Source organism: Xyrauchen texanus, chromosome 20, assembly GCF_025860055.1.
Source record: "Xyrauchen texanus isolate HMW12.3.18 chromosome 20, RBS_HiC_50CHRs, whole genome shotgun sequence".
Lineage (NCBI taxonomy): Eukaryota > Metazoa > Chordata > Actinopteri > Cypriniformes > Catostomidae > Xyrauchen > Xyrauchen texanus.
The window spans coordinates 17,814,915-17,828,407 of NC_068295.1; the positions used below are offsets into that span (position 1 = coordinate 17,814,915).

General features: G+C 35.5%; 1 protein-coding gene across 2 annotated transcripts in view; it reads right to left on the bottom strand.

Annotated features, from left to right (window-relative positions):
* The window catches only part of parga (poly (ADP-ribose) glycohydrolase a), a 45,924-nt gene extending 33,663 nt beyond the window's left edge, over nucleotides 1–12,261 (bottom strand). Inside the window, exons 1-7 of one of the 2 annotated variants that reach the window (XM_052151668.1) lie at nucleotides 12,096–12,261; nucleotides 11,303–11,366; nucleotides 10,549–11,220; nucleotides 9,801–9,933; nucleotides 9,230–9,352; nucleotides 8,935–9,021; nucleotides 6,887–6,961 (exon numbers count right to left, since the gene is read on the bottom strand). In XM_052151668.1, the coding sequence (XP_052007628.1) occupies nucleotides 6,887–6,961; nucleotides 8,935–9,021; nucleotides 9,230–9,352; nucleotides 9,801–9,933; nucleotides 10,549–11,220; nucleotides 11,303–11,337 (1,125 nt within the window). In that variant the 5' untranslated portion in view covers nucleotides 11,338–11,366; nucleotides 12,096–12,261. Of the gene's footprint in view, nucleotides 1–6,886; nucleotides 6,962–8,934; nucleotides 9,022–9,229; nucleotides 9,353–9,800; nucleotides 9,934–10,548; nucleotides 11,221–11,302; nucleotides 11,367–12,091 lie in introns of both variants that reach the window. The other variant, XM_052151667.1, reaches the window with a different exon arrangement.
* Nucleotides 12,262–13,493: the final 1,232 nt, after the last annotated feature.

Genomic DNA, 13,493 nt, shown 5'->3' on the forward strand with positions numbered 1-13,493 from the left:
AAAAAAATTTAAAAAACACCATGATTTTTGCAGGCCTGATATTTCAAAGTTTATTATGATTAAACCCTAGATGATTCCTTGCCCTGTTATGCAGACCTGTGGTCCTGGAATCTATAATCTCCAGTAAAACATACATTTTTAACTTTCAGTCCATTGCAAACACACATCCTTCTGACTTGCTACCGTTGTCAACTAACCCACTGTTTATGATGTTTCTTTTAATATCTTCCATTGAAAAATCTAGTCTGACTTACCAGTGCCCTCTGTTGATGATAAAGGGAACTAAAGAACTTGCTTGTGCAACATTGACGGAAAGCATTTAAATGAAATGTTTCTGCTCAAAATTATAAATGTCTAATATAGCAAAGAACTATATAAAGAGTTCCCATACCATATGAGCCACACATTTTCAAGATTTTTCCAGTCATTCATGATTAATGGATATATTTGTAGAAATCATTTGAGAATGCACACACAATGAGCAATTTCTCTCACATTATATATTTTAGAGGTAAGAATAACTCTAATTTCTAGTGGTCGACCGATATGGGTTTTTTAATAGCCGATGCCGATATCCAGGGAGCAGGGTGGCCAATACAATGCTGATATATCACACAATTTAATATAGTAAATAACAAAAATAATATTGCTAAAAAATGAATACATTCTTATTTAGCACTATATTTACACAATTTCACACCAAACTTTAACTTTGTGAAAAAGAATCTAAAAGACATATTGTATTTTAAATGGTAGAGAAGCATTTACTTCTGATGTTTATTTTGTTATAAAATTGTCTTTTTTTTTTTTTACACGGAGAAATTGTTAATATATTAGGAAGAAGGAAATAACAGTACACACAGTAGTTCAGTAACCATGGATAGCATGTCCCCGTTAGCGGTCACATTTTCTCAAAAAATACCAAATCAAACCAATTGCACATACAGTGCGTTAAGTGTTTTTACTTTGTAGTTGCTGGATCCGCAGGGCTGCTTGCAGAGCAGCACCAATCTCCTGACAATTTAAATGCTGGATTGTCACAGACTGATCATAATGATTTGTAAATCAGAGGAACTTTTGATCCTGGCTGATAGAATATGCGCTTCACAGGAAGATATTAGATGAGCTTTCAATGGGAAGAAAATGCTGGCTTGAGGTTCATGAATTACATCTTTAAAAAAGATATCTGCATATTTGCAGATGGTATATAATAGAAGTTTTATGGATATGTGCATTTTATAATTCGAAAAGTTACAAAGAACTGTTGAGGTGAGACTGTTACATGAATACGTGCTTTCAGAGATACTGGATCTGCTGGAGTTGTGTGAGGTTGGTTTATTACATCCATTTAAATGAGATATTTGCATATGGTATATTATGGTGCACCGATTGATTGGCCACCATTCTAAATTGGTCGATGTTCATCTTAAATCCGTGATCGCCGAATCGTGCCTAGATTTATGGCCGATCTTTTTGCAGCATGCAGGGAATCACACTCCAATAAATGAGTGCTTGCTCAGCCCTTGAAGCATGACAAAGTGGCCTCTGGAGGGTGAGATGTAGGCAATTCTAAGCATTCACGAATGTAAACTTTAAGACATGATGTAATTCACATGAATAGGTCATTATGTTTTTAAAAATGTGTAAGAATTACAATGTGTATGAATATTATGTTGCCCATTACAGCAGTAATTCTGACTTGACACAGTTTTATGAGTACATACACAAATCATTATGTCTGTGTATTACTACTGTATGATAATAAAGCTAAAAAAATTAATGAAAAGAAACGCTAAAACCTGTGCACATTTTCTCTTAATTATAAGCAAACGTGATGTTCAGAAAGCTTACATTACATTAAAACCTTATATTACCGGCAAATTGTAAACTCTTGTTTTATTATGCAGTGCTCCGCTGCTGTGGCACAATGAGCCCAATGTCTGAATGTGTTTGAAGTGGACACAGCTCCAGCTGACTATTGACTATGCAGCTAAAATATATTTTAACTAATTGAATTTTTAATGCCTAATGTCTCAAATAAGTGTCATATGAATGAAAGAAATGAAATTTCAGCTTTAAAAAATTAAAAGAAGCAACATACATATTTTATCAAAATGTAGACGAGGGACACATGGGATGAGTTTGCCATAACTTTTTATTAGCACTTATTCAGCAATGTAAATTAACTTTATAATTTTATTTGGCTCGCATTTTAGAGGACATGTTCTAATATGCCTCTTGCTGCTGCTGCTGGAGAAAGAAAAAAGTATCCGTCTCTCTCCTTCTACCCCTTTGAGCAAGTTTTATCGCGTAACAATGTTCTCATGTTCCCCCTCCATTGTTTTAAGTTTGAACTGCCCCTTGTGTTGGAGCTATTCGATATTCGGGTGTGTCGCACTGCTCCATCGTCCAGACCGCAGTCTGGGCCTACTCTTCATCCCAGTGCTATTCTGCGAGTATTCCAATTTAAATTAGATTAATGTTGGTCACAATACCACTAATAACAGATATAACCGTTTAACCTTCAATAACGGCACAGCGTCTTCATGCATTTGCTTAATAATTAGTGATTTGTGTTACAGCAAAATGCCAAAGACAGCAAACAAATCATAGATATTAATGATTTCTCATTGGAGCAGTTTTAGAGCTTGAAATGGATATGTTTATTATTATTGAATGTATCTCAGCTATGTGTGATGCTCTCATTGTTTTTACTGGTTGCCAGTATGTCACAATGACCTTTTGATATTGACAACAGAACTATTCATAAACGTTTTCAAGACGCATGAAATATTAGCAATTCACAATTAATGTAATTTTGGAAACACTTAATAGAAAGGTTTCATTTCTTTAACATCAATTAATGCATTAGGTATCATGAACAAAAATTGAACAATATATTTTTTACAGCATTGACATTTATTAAATCATGATTTTGGTTAATAAAAATACAATTGTTCATTGTTAGTTCATGTTAGTTCATAGTGCATTAATGTTAACACTAATACAACTTTATTTAAAAAAAAAATATTAGTTTATGTTGCAACTAAAGTAATGTTAAATAATGTTAACAAATGAAAATTTTTGTAAAGTGTTACTTTAATTTTACTGTTTGGGGCATAAGCATATAACTTGGAAAAGTGTGGCAAAGGGCACAAATTTCCTGATCAGTGCACCACTTTAACATTATGAGCTCAAATATGTCTGCTGTGGCTCTGATATGCAGAACGTTTAAATTACACCGTGTTGAACATCAGTCTATTATTGTAGTAAAACAATGTCACCTTACAACAAATCGAACAGTGACTGGTCATTTACATGTCTCAGTCGCTTTACATGCAAGCAGGTGATTCTCAGTGCACTCAAGAAACAAATTGGTCAAAGGGGAATATGTATCGGCCGATGAAGATAATTAAAAAATTCTGAATATCAGCCTTGTGATAAGTCGGTTGACCACTACTAAAATTTCCATGTCTTTTTAAGATTGTATTAAGTTCCATTACTTTTCCAGGCCTGGAAATGACCATTTTAAAATCCCCTAATATTTCTATGTTTTCCATGACAGTGGGAACCTTATATAATATTGGGAATATTTAAAAAAAAAAATACTCTCGCCTACACAATTTAGAGACAGAGCACTAGTACAGATCCATAAAGAACCTTTACACAGCATGCATGTGTGGCACTGGCATACTTAACTACAGCTGCAAGCAATGTCAATGACACCACATTGATTCAGTATGACGATTAAACCAAACAAATTTTTTGATGATTATAAGACTGTGTTTAGCGTAGGCGAGCTATATCATGACGAGATTTCTTTAACTCTAGGGTATGCATTCATTCAGTAGGCACAGCCCTGAAGGGTTGATGTATGCTCACCAAACATATTTGTGCAGTAATAAATAAAGGAAACAGTCGAGAAATGGAAAAAACACTAAGGAAAACAAAGACACATCATGGCTGAGCCAAAGAGCAAAAGCACAGCTCAAGCTCTTAAGTGGACAGTTAAAGGAGCTGGCCCTCTCAAGCATGCTTCATTAGAATGAGGTGCACTTTGCTAATGGCTTTGATTGGCTCCCTCATAGATTTAATGGCTGCGTTAATTAAATTGGATAGAGCCATAAAAAGATACAGACAGCTATTGATTTATACAGTTCTGAGATTATTCTATCAAAATCATTTAAGCACGGAGGAAAAATCTTGAGGTCTTGGCCGAAGCTAATAAGTACAAGAAAAGCACGATAGCACAGAAATGGCTTTTGATTAAAACTTAAACACTGTAATTTGTCTTGAGAAGGAATAAACTCATAGAACTAGGTTTGGTGTAACTTAGTGGTTACATATGTGGGGTAGTTACTAGGGATGTGCACAAGAAATCGAGTACTCGTTTTGCACCAGCAACTCGACAATTAAAACACTACTCGAATATCACAAATTGCTTTTCCTTTGCCAGCTGTAAGCAGCGCTGAATACTACACTTTCCCCCTTGAATCTCTCACCAAATCAAACAGCAATTAAAAAATGTAGACCACTGGGGGCACTCCAGAAGTGTGCAGTCGAAGGTGTTGGATGAGGAAGATTTGATGCCGTCTTTGGCCAAGTGTGAAATCTAGTGTGACAATACCATTTTGTTTCTTATTGCATTCTACTCTATTTGTAAACAGCTCTAGTTAAAGTCATGCAAACGAATGGACAAGGATCTGCGTTACATTTCTGAACACCAACAGAGCACATTTTATAAAAAGTGAATTTTCTGAATACCAACGTCAAATTATAATCATGCGATAGCCTTTATGTAGACTTTGTGTGCACATTATCCTAATGCTGTCAGTATTAGTTGCTATATAAGCTCCGGGTGAATGTAAATGTTTGATTTTTTTACTGTAATTATTACAACAACAACAACATTTATATAACAGAAACGGAACTGGTGGACAACATTTATTGTCAGCCCACTGAAAATTATTTTTCAGCTACAAGTTTTATACCTGAAAACAAAATTTGGGCATAAACTCTATGTCTACCCTTTGTCGTATTCTTTCACTCTACCCATACTGTGCAGCGAAACTGCAAAATGATACACCAAACTAGCAAAGATACAAAACAACGTGTACTGACAAAAAAGCTGTCAACTGGCCTACATTTAAAGGGATAGCTCACCCAAAAATGAAAATTCTCTCATCATTTACTCCCATGCCATCCCAGATGTGCAAGACTTTCTTTCCTCTGCTGAACAATGATTTTTAGAAGAATATCTCAGTTCTGTAGGTCCATACAATGCATGTGAATGGTGACCAGAACTCTAAAAAGGAAATGTATTATCAGCATAAAAGTGATCCATAAGACTCCAGTGGTTTAATAAATGTCTTCTGAAGCAATCATGTTGGATTTGTGTGAGAACAGACCAAAATATAACTCATTTCACTGTTCATCTTGACAGCTGTCTCCTTGACAATTATGATTTCAAGCTCGATTACACTTTCTTAAGAGCTAGTCTAGCAATCTGCGCATGTGTCAAGCACTAGGAAGTATAATCGAGTTTGAAATCATGATTGTGCCTAGAGAAAGCAATGACAAGATGTAAAGTGAAAAACCACAAGTTACATTTTGGTTTGTTCACACCTAAATCCAACTGGATCACTTCAGAAGACATTAGTTTAACAACTGTCTTATGGATTACTTTTATGATGATATTATCTCCTTTTTGGAGCTTTTAGAGTTCTGGTCACCATTCACTTGCATTGTATGGACCTATAGAACTGAGATATTATTCTAAAAACCTTTGTTGGTGTTCTGCAGAAGGAAGAAAGACAAACACATCTGGGATGCATGAGGGTGAGTAAATGATGAGAGAATTTTCATTTTTTGGGTGAATGCCCTGTAAATCAAGCTCTTTGTGGAATAAGATTACTCAACCTCATGTGCTCTCAAGTCATCTCCCTATTAGGCCCACCATCAAGACTAGCTTCTGGCTATGTGCAAGACTGTAGCCCATCTGTTGAGTGTGTTTATTTGCAGTAAACAGGGTCCTCATCTCCCTGGCTTTCCTCTGCCAGCTGCTGCTCGTTATGCTGAATGCCCACCTCTGTCTTAATTGACTAGTGCTGGATGCAAAAAGATCCCCAGGGACGAGGTAGCAGAAGGGGCAGATGCGGACTGCTTGGTGCATATCCACTTGGAGGCTAACTTGCTTCTCTTTGAATGAAGAGTGTATGCCAATAAATTCAAACCAGTCAGATTAAACAATCAGGGAGCCTTTTTAGTATCATGGGGCCTTCTGGTCCCACAGTGACACATTGCAAGAAATCACACTTAAGGACTTAGTGCTTTCTCACTTCATAAAAGCAACAATATTAGGGCTTTAATTATACAGCAGCTGTAACGTTTTGCAATTATATTACAGACCGTCAATACAGCGTCATGGAAAGAGGATTATTTGTAATAGGCCTATAATGGTTTATTCTAGGATTGTCAATTAAACTGGCTCCACCTATTTATTACACTTTTTACATTTTTATTTATTCTCTTTTACTGTGAAAACATAATTTGATGTTGAACTGAATTACTCATTATCTGCTCATGTACAGTTTGTTTAAACTCATTAGTGGTTAGTGCAAGTTGTAGATTTAATTGATTACTTGCCGATTTAGTTTACATTCATGATACTATCAAATGCAAAACAACCATCAGAATGCATATTATCTGGGACACTTTGAACTATGTTGATTCAGGGTATGTCAATTGCTTATCCAGCTCATTTAACACATAATGAAATATCAGTGCAAATACAATGGACATAAATATTTTGGTCATCTCTGAAAAAATGGTAACTCATAAGGAAACTGTCAATCTGTGTTTTCAGAAAAAAAGTGTTATGTCTTACTTCAGTGCAGAGAACGTTCAAAGCTGTGAAGTCCCATCTTTTAGCATGTGCTATGTTGTAACTCAATATTGCCTCCTGTAAAATGGAGATAAAAAAAAAAAAGTTATTTTGGGGTTTTTAAAAGAAGCATACCATCTACATTGGCAAGAAAAAGAATGTGAACCCTTTGGAATTAGCTGGTTTTATGCATTAATTAAGATGTGATCTCACCTTCATCAAAGTCACAAGTATAGACAAATACAATGTGCTTAAACTAACAACACAGAGACATTAATAATCTTTCATGTCTTTATTGAACACATCACATTAAACATTCACAGTGCTGTGGAAAAAGTAAGTGAAACCTTGGATTCATTAACTGGCCAATCCTCCTTTGGCAGCAATAAGATCAACCAAGTGTTTCCGGTAGCTGCAAATTAGACCTGCTCAACTTTTGGATCATCTTCTTTACAGAACTACTTCAGCTCAACCATATTCTTTGGATGTCAGGTGTGAACGACTCTCTTGAAGTCATTTCACAGCATCTATGTTGGGTTAATGTCTGGGCTCTGACTGGGCCACTCCAAAAGGTGGATTTTCATTTTTGAAGCCATTCTGTTGTGGATTTACTTTGATGCTTAGGGTAATTGATGATTAGATTCACTGTCCTGCTGCATCACCCAACCTTACTGAACTTCAACTGGTGCACAGGCAACCTTAAATTATCCTGTAGGATATTTTGATAAACTTTGGAATTCATTTTCCCCTTGATGATTGCAAGCATTCCAGACCCCAAAGGAGCAAAGCAGCCCCAAATCATGATGCTCCATCCACCGTACTTCAACACTGGGATGATGTTTTCATATTGGTATGTGGTGCCCTTTTTATGCCATATGTAGTGCTGTGTGTTCTTTCCAAACAATGCAGCCTTAGTTTCATCAGTCAACAAAACATTTTCCCAGTAGTGTTGTGGAGTGTCAAGGTGGTCTTTGGCAAACTTCAGGCATGCAGCAATGTTTTTTTGTTGGAAAGCAGCAGCTTCCTTCATGAAGTCCTGCCATGGACACCATGCTTGTCTAATGTTTTCCAGATATTAGACTAGTGAACAGATATGTAAACCAGATCCAATGATTCCTTCAAGTCTTTAGCGGTCACTCTAGGGTTCTTTTTTACCTAATTGGGCTTTATACGGTGTGCCTTTGGAGTCATCTTGGCTTGACTAGCCACAGTACTAAATCATCTCCATTTATATTCAATTTGTCTAACCGTGGGCTGATGAATATCTAAGCTCTTTCAGATAACTTTGTAACCCTTTCCAGTTTTATACAAATCAACAATTCTTGATAGTATGTCTTCTGAGATCTCTTTTTTTTTTTTTACAAGGCATGGCCCAAGTCAGCAAATGCTTCTTGTAAATAGCAAACTTCGAAATGTTTGAGGGCTTTCTAGAAGTCAAAGTAGCTCTAACCCACACCTCCAATCTCGCTTCAAAATTGGATGCAGGTTTGCCAACTCCTGACATCATTGATGTATTTAGCCTAGGGGTTTCACATACTTTTTCTCCAACATACACTGTGAATGTTTGAATGATGTACTCAATATGTACAAGAAAAAAAACAATAATGTGTGTGATATTAGTTAAAACAGATCATGTTTCTTCATTATTGTTACTTATATGAAGATCAAACCAGGTTTTAAGACAAATTTACACATAAATGCAGGTAATTCCAAAGTGTTTACATATTTTTCCCTGCCATTGTGCCATGTATAGTAAATTTTACAATTCAAACATTCCAATGTAAATATTTAGCTGCTTTTCATATCTTATGCAAGGAAAACCACTGAATCACATGAACAGATGTTAATACTATCATATTGTTGAAAGAACAAGATTTATATCACAACAGGAGAGGGATCCTATACATTTTGGAGCAATTCTGCCACCCTATGTTGGTATTCAACACATTCATTTAGCACAACTCTTTCATTTTGAAATGTTATATTTACATTTTGCCATTCAGCAATACATAAGATCTCATGAGATTTCCACCAAACATGTTAAAACCTACCCTAATATCAAGTGAACTTTTGCATCCACTTTGCAAAGCAGAACAAATCAACTCCCATCGACTCAACTTTTGCAATCCACTTCCATCCTGGAAAAAAGGGAAACATCACTATATTACAATCAATTCATATTACACTTCAGAAATATCACCAGCCAGTCAACATAAGTCTAGTCCCATATGTAATATAAAGTCAATACAATTTATACATTTTGACCAAAAGGAATTTTCAGTCGCACTGCTATATGGCATGCAAATAGCTCGTCAAATTAAGATTAATCTAAAAAGAAGAGGTCACCTCATTCTCCACAGGAAAAAGGTTATTTTCTGAACAAGGCATCTTCACGGTCATATCATCCCAGGAATCTCTGAATTTGCTTGGATAGGGAATGGGGACTTCACCTTCTTTTAGCAGGTCTGTCTATAAACCAGAGACACTCAGAGTCAATTTAAAAGGCTTTAACAATTACAGTTTCACCTCTGAATCACTACAATGTCGTAAACAGGTCAGAATGTCACTGAAAATGATTAAAAACAAATTCCAATGTTAGCTACTTGTAAAAAATAGTCCTTTTAAAAATTACAATAGTCTACTATCATTTTGGATCACTAAAACGTTTAGATCATATTCTTGGTAATTGTGATGGAAAAATATATATGTTCTTTAGGGCCAATAGACGGATTATTCACCACTTCAGTCCAAATCCTTTCAATGAAACATCAAAACACTGAGTTCTATGGTGTGCAGGCACAGCAGTGAGCTGCTTGGACATCCACAGCCCGATTAGACTCATACTGACAGGTTGCCCTTAGGCGCTGTCCGAGAACATCACAATGTCACTGCGAGTGCTGTAGAAACCATGGCTTACCCTGATGAGTACTTCGTGATTGTCTGTTGCCCTGAGGTGTGGTAGGGGCTTTCCACACTGAGGCATTCTTCTAAGCTCCTCTACAGGGGTTCCAAGCCATTTCCTCTCTTTCTGCCCAGCCAACACTTGCCCACTAGAAAGAAATTTCAAATTATGATAGAACATAACAAATTATGTTATTTACATTTTATGATTTTTAGATCATATTTCCTGATTATTTCATTTCAAGCACTTTCAAAATTAAAGTAACAGTTCACCCAAAATAAACATTCTGTCATTATTTACTCACCCTCATGATGTTCAACATCTCTGTGCCATTATTTCAGTGGAACACAAAAAGATAATTTCTGAAGAATCATTACACAGCTATTTTCCATACAATGCCAGTGACCACATCTTAGATTATCAGTGATTAAAAAAATTACATTTTAGAATAGTCCTTACATAAAGCTATCAAATGGCTTCCTAAGACTTGGAATATAGAGGCATGAGTAGACTACTTTGACTAGATTTGTAGTCATTTTTATTGCTTTATTTCAGCTTGACAGAAGTGAACACACTGAATTGTTGTTGTTTGGAAAAATGTTGCACAAAGATTTACCCAAAATGTAATTTGTGTTCCAAATAAAAAATAAAAAGTATATAGGTTTGAAACAACAGCAGTGTGTGTAAATAATGACATCAATTTTATTTTGGATTAACTTTTCCTTTAAGTAAATACACAGACAAATGTCAGAAAACATACTACCTTGCAGAAGCAGATGTCTGTGTCTGCTTACAGTCAGGCTCTTCCTTAACAGGACTTTTGGGAACAAAAGCACCAGCACTACAATTGTGCACCTCTGTATCTTCCGTTTCCATGTCTGTCACTTCAGATTTTTCTTTGATGTGGTCTACAGCTTCAGAATTGGGGAATTGGGGTTTGGACTCCAACATTGGGCCAACCCCTATAATAGAGCCTTGTGAGTCAGAGCAAGCAGAGGCATTTTCCTCAGAGTATCTGGGCAGAGAGGCTTTGTATGGTGGGCTTTCTGGGCTCATCATTTCCACATCAGGAAAAGGTGTGTCACTTGCATTTAGGGATAAACTGAGATTTGTTTTTTTCTCTGTAGTCGTGCAAGTTAGCTTGCCCAGCTTGTCATCTGGTGAGTTTGATTCAGAGGCCTTTTCTCCATTGCTTGGCTTTATCTGATTGGCTGCATCATTACCGAGAGTGGCATCTCTGATGCCCTTTGAGTCCATTTCACAGGATTGTATTTCTGCCATCTTAGTGTCATCCTGCTCCTCTTGTTTTCTTGTGAAATCACACAATTTATCGCCATCTTTCATGGCTGCTTGAACGCTTTCCTTTCTTTCACACTCGAAAGACTTAAGAAGATCACTTCTTGCATCCTCAGACTTTGTATCAGCACCATCATGACTGGCAAAGAAAACAAACACTTATAATAATCTATCTGAGATAATCAGTCACACGTTTAAAAAAAAAAAGAAAATCCACTAACCTGTTCAGTTCTTTCTTAGATTCATCCATATTCATCGTAAACACACTTCCAGACAAATTACCTCCTGTAATATGCAAAGTGATTATTAAAATGAAATTGAAAGCTACATCTGTGCCATATCTCAACATAAAAATAAAAACCCAACCACAGCATTCTTTTGAGATGAGCCAGAGTAATGGACGGATTGCAACATAACTGTTTTTGATAGAGCTATTGCAAAAAGCTAAGCATGAAAATAGCATTTCAAGGGAAGCAGGTCAAATTGTATGCTATCACCTTCAATTTCTTCTTATCAACTTTACAATCTGTCAAAGCAGCATCTTTTTCACCTAAACTATTATGACCTATAGATATTTCAACTGCTAGATTAGAACAGATCGCATGCTGTATTTGTTTAGGAAGGAGAGGTATGTGTTTCCAGAAAGTTGTGAATTGCTAGGCTAGCTGAGTGATATAAAAGGCATTGCGTTCATTTCTAGACTAATATATCGGCCTTGAAGATCATCTAAACGTTATTGTATTAATTTCTTCGATGGCTTTATCTTATGCATATCTCAGATCCAGATCTTCACCATCAGAGCAAACAATAACTCAAGCTAAATCACACATCTGCCAGTTAGCTCAAGCCTTAAAACGTCAACACCAATCCTGACATCGCATTCAGTTCAAGTGCATTATAACTACACGTTATTTGACATTATTATTGCTAGAAAAATTGTGACAGCCCTTAAATACTGTCATTATATTTGTCTTCAAAACCGGTTGATTTCACGGATCAAACAATCATACTTGCACTCTTATTCTGCTTTGTCTTCGTATCCCTGTGCAGCTCACACTCATATTCGAGCTCTTTTCCAGCGGACGGGAAAACAGCACCTATTTACGCAAAGACGTTTGCATTTTATCTACACATTAAAAGACAGAAAACAGAAAGGAAAGCTGGTTAAAGGAAAGCATCACTTCCGGGTCGTGAAGTTGCCCGCTTATTGGGTATATTCTTGTCACGTGATGAAATGAAAGCCACTTTCTTGATCTCATGCTCAACAAAAACGTTTGACAGGGAAGAAAATAATATTCAAGCTGTTGTGCAAAAATAAATAAATAAATTAATAAAAATATTGAATATCTGGTTACAAAGACATATTTCCATTTTTGTAGGAATTTTATTTTCAAAGATGGAAGGAATATCATGATTAATTTACCCAGCATATTCATTAGCGGTACCAGACAGGTGTATTAAGGAAATCATCAGAATTCATTATAATTTTATTTGGAATAAGCAACATTTGTTTCGAAAAGGTGACATGGTAAAATTAAACGAAGAAGGAGGGATGCATATAATTGATTTTGGGGTTATGAATGTATTTATTAAGTCAAGATGGTTACAAGCGTTTGTAAAAAATGAACAAAATGGTTTATTCTTCCTTTTCATCTTTTCCGAAGGGTAGGAGGAATTTAGTTTCTTTTAAGATGTGATTTTGACCCATTAAAACTGCCTGCTTTTCATATACAAGTTTCACTATATTGGAAAATGTTACAAGCATAATTTTACTCCACATAATGCTATCATTTGGAATAACACTTGTATTTTACATAAGAGGATATCTTTATTTTATAAAGACTGGTTGGAAAAAGGAGTTTGGGCTGTAATGCATTTAATGGATGAAGATGGTAATATGTTAAGTTACAATAATTGTTAGATCAAATTTTATTTGGATTGTTCATATAGACAATATTTTTTTAGTTGTCAAAGCTATTCCTGTAGCTTTGAGGAATTTAATTAAAGGTGTATTATAATATTCATCTGTAATAGGCTACCTATATCTGTTGATAAATGATTGACAATTATAATTTCTTGGATGATGAGTGTAATAACATAAAATTTTTTTTTTTTTTTATCTCAAAGGTTTTCAAAAGTTGACACAATCAAAGTTAGAACTAGATATTTGTCATTTCCTTTGTTACCTAAAATGAATTAAGTATGCTTAAAAACATTTAATAACATTTATCCATGTAATTGATATCTAAGAGTAAGGTTTATGTACATTCTGTCAAAAAAGATACTGAATCTCAGGAACATCTTTTCTACAGGAAAAAAAAGGACTTCTAGCTAGTCCCAAAATTGATAAGACCTTTTGGGACAGATTGTAGTTGAAGACAAAAAAATTGATACTTGCCTTTGAGTATCATA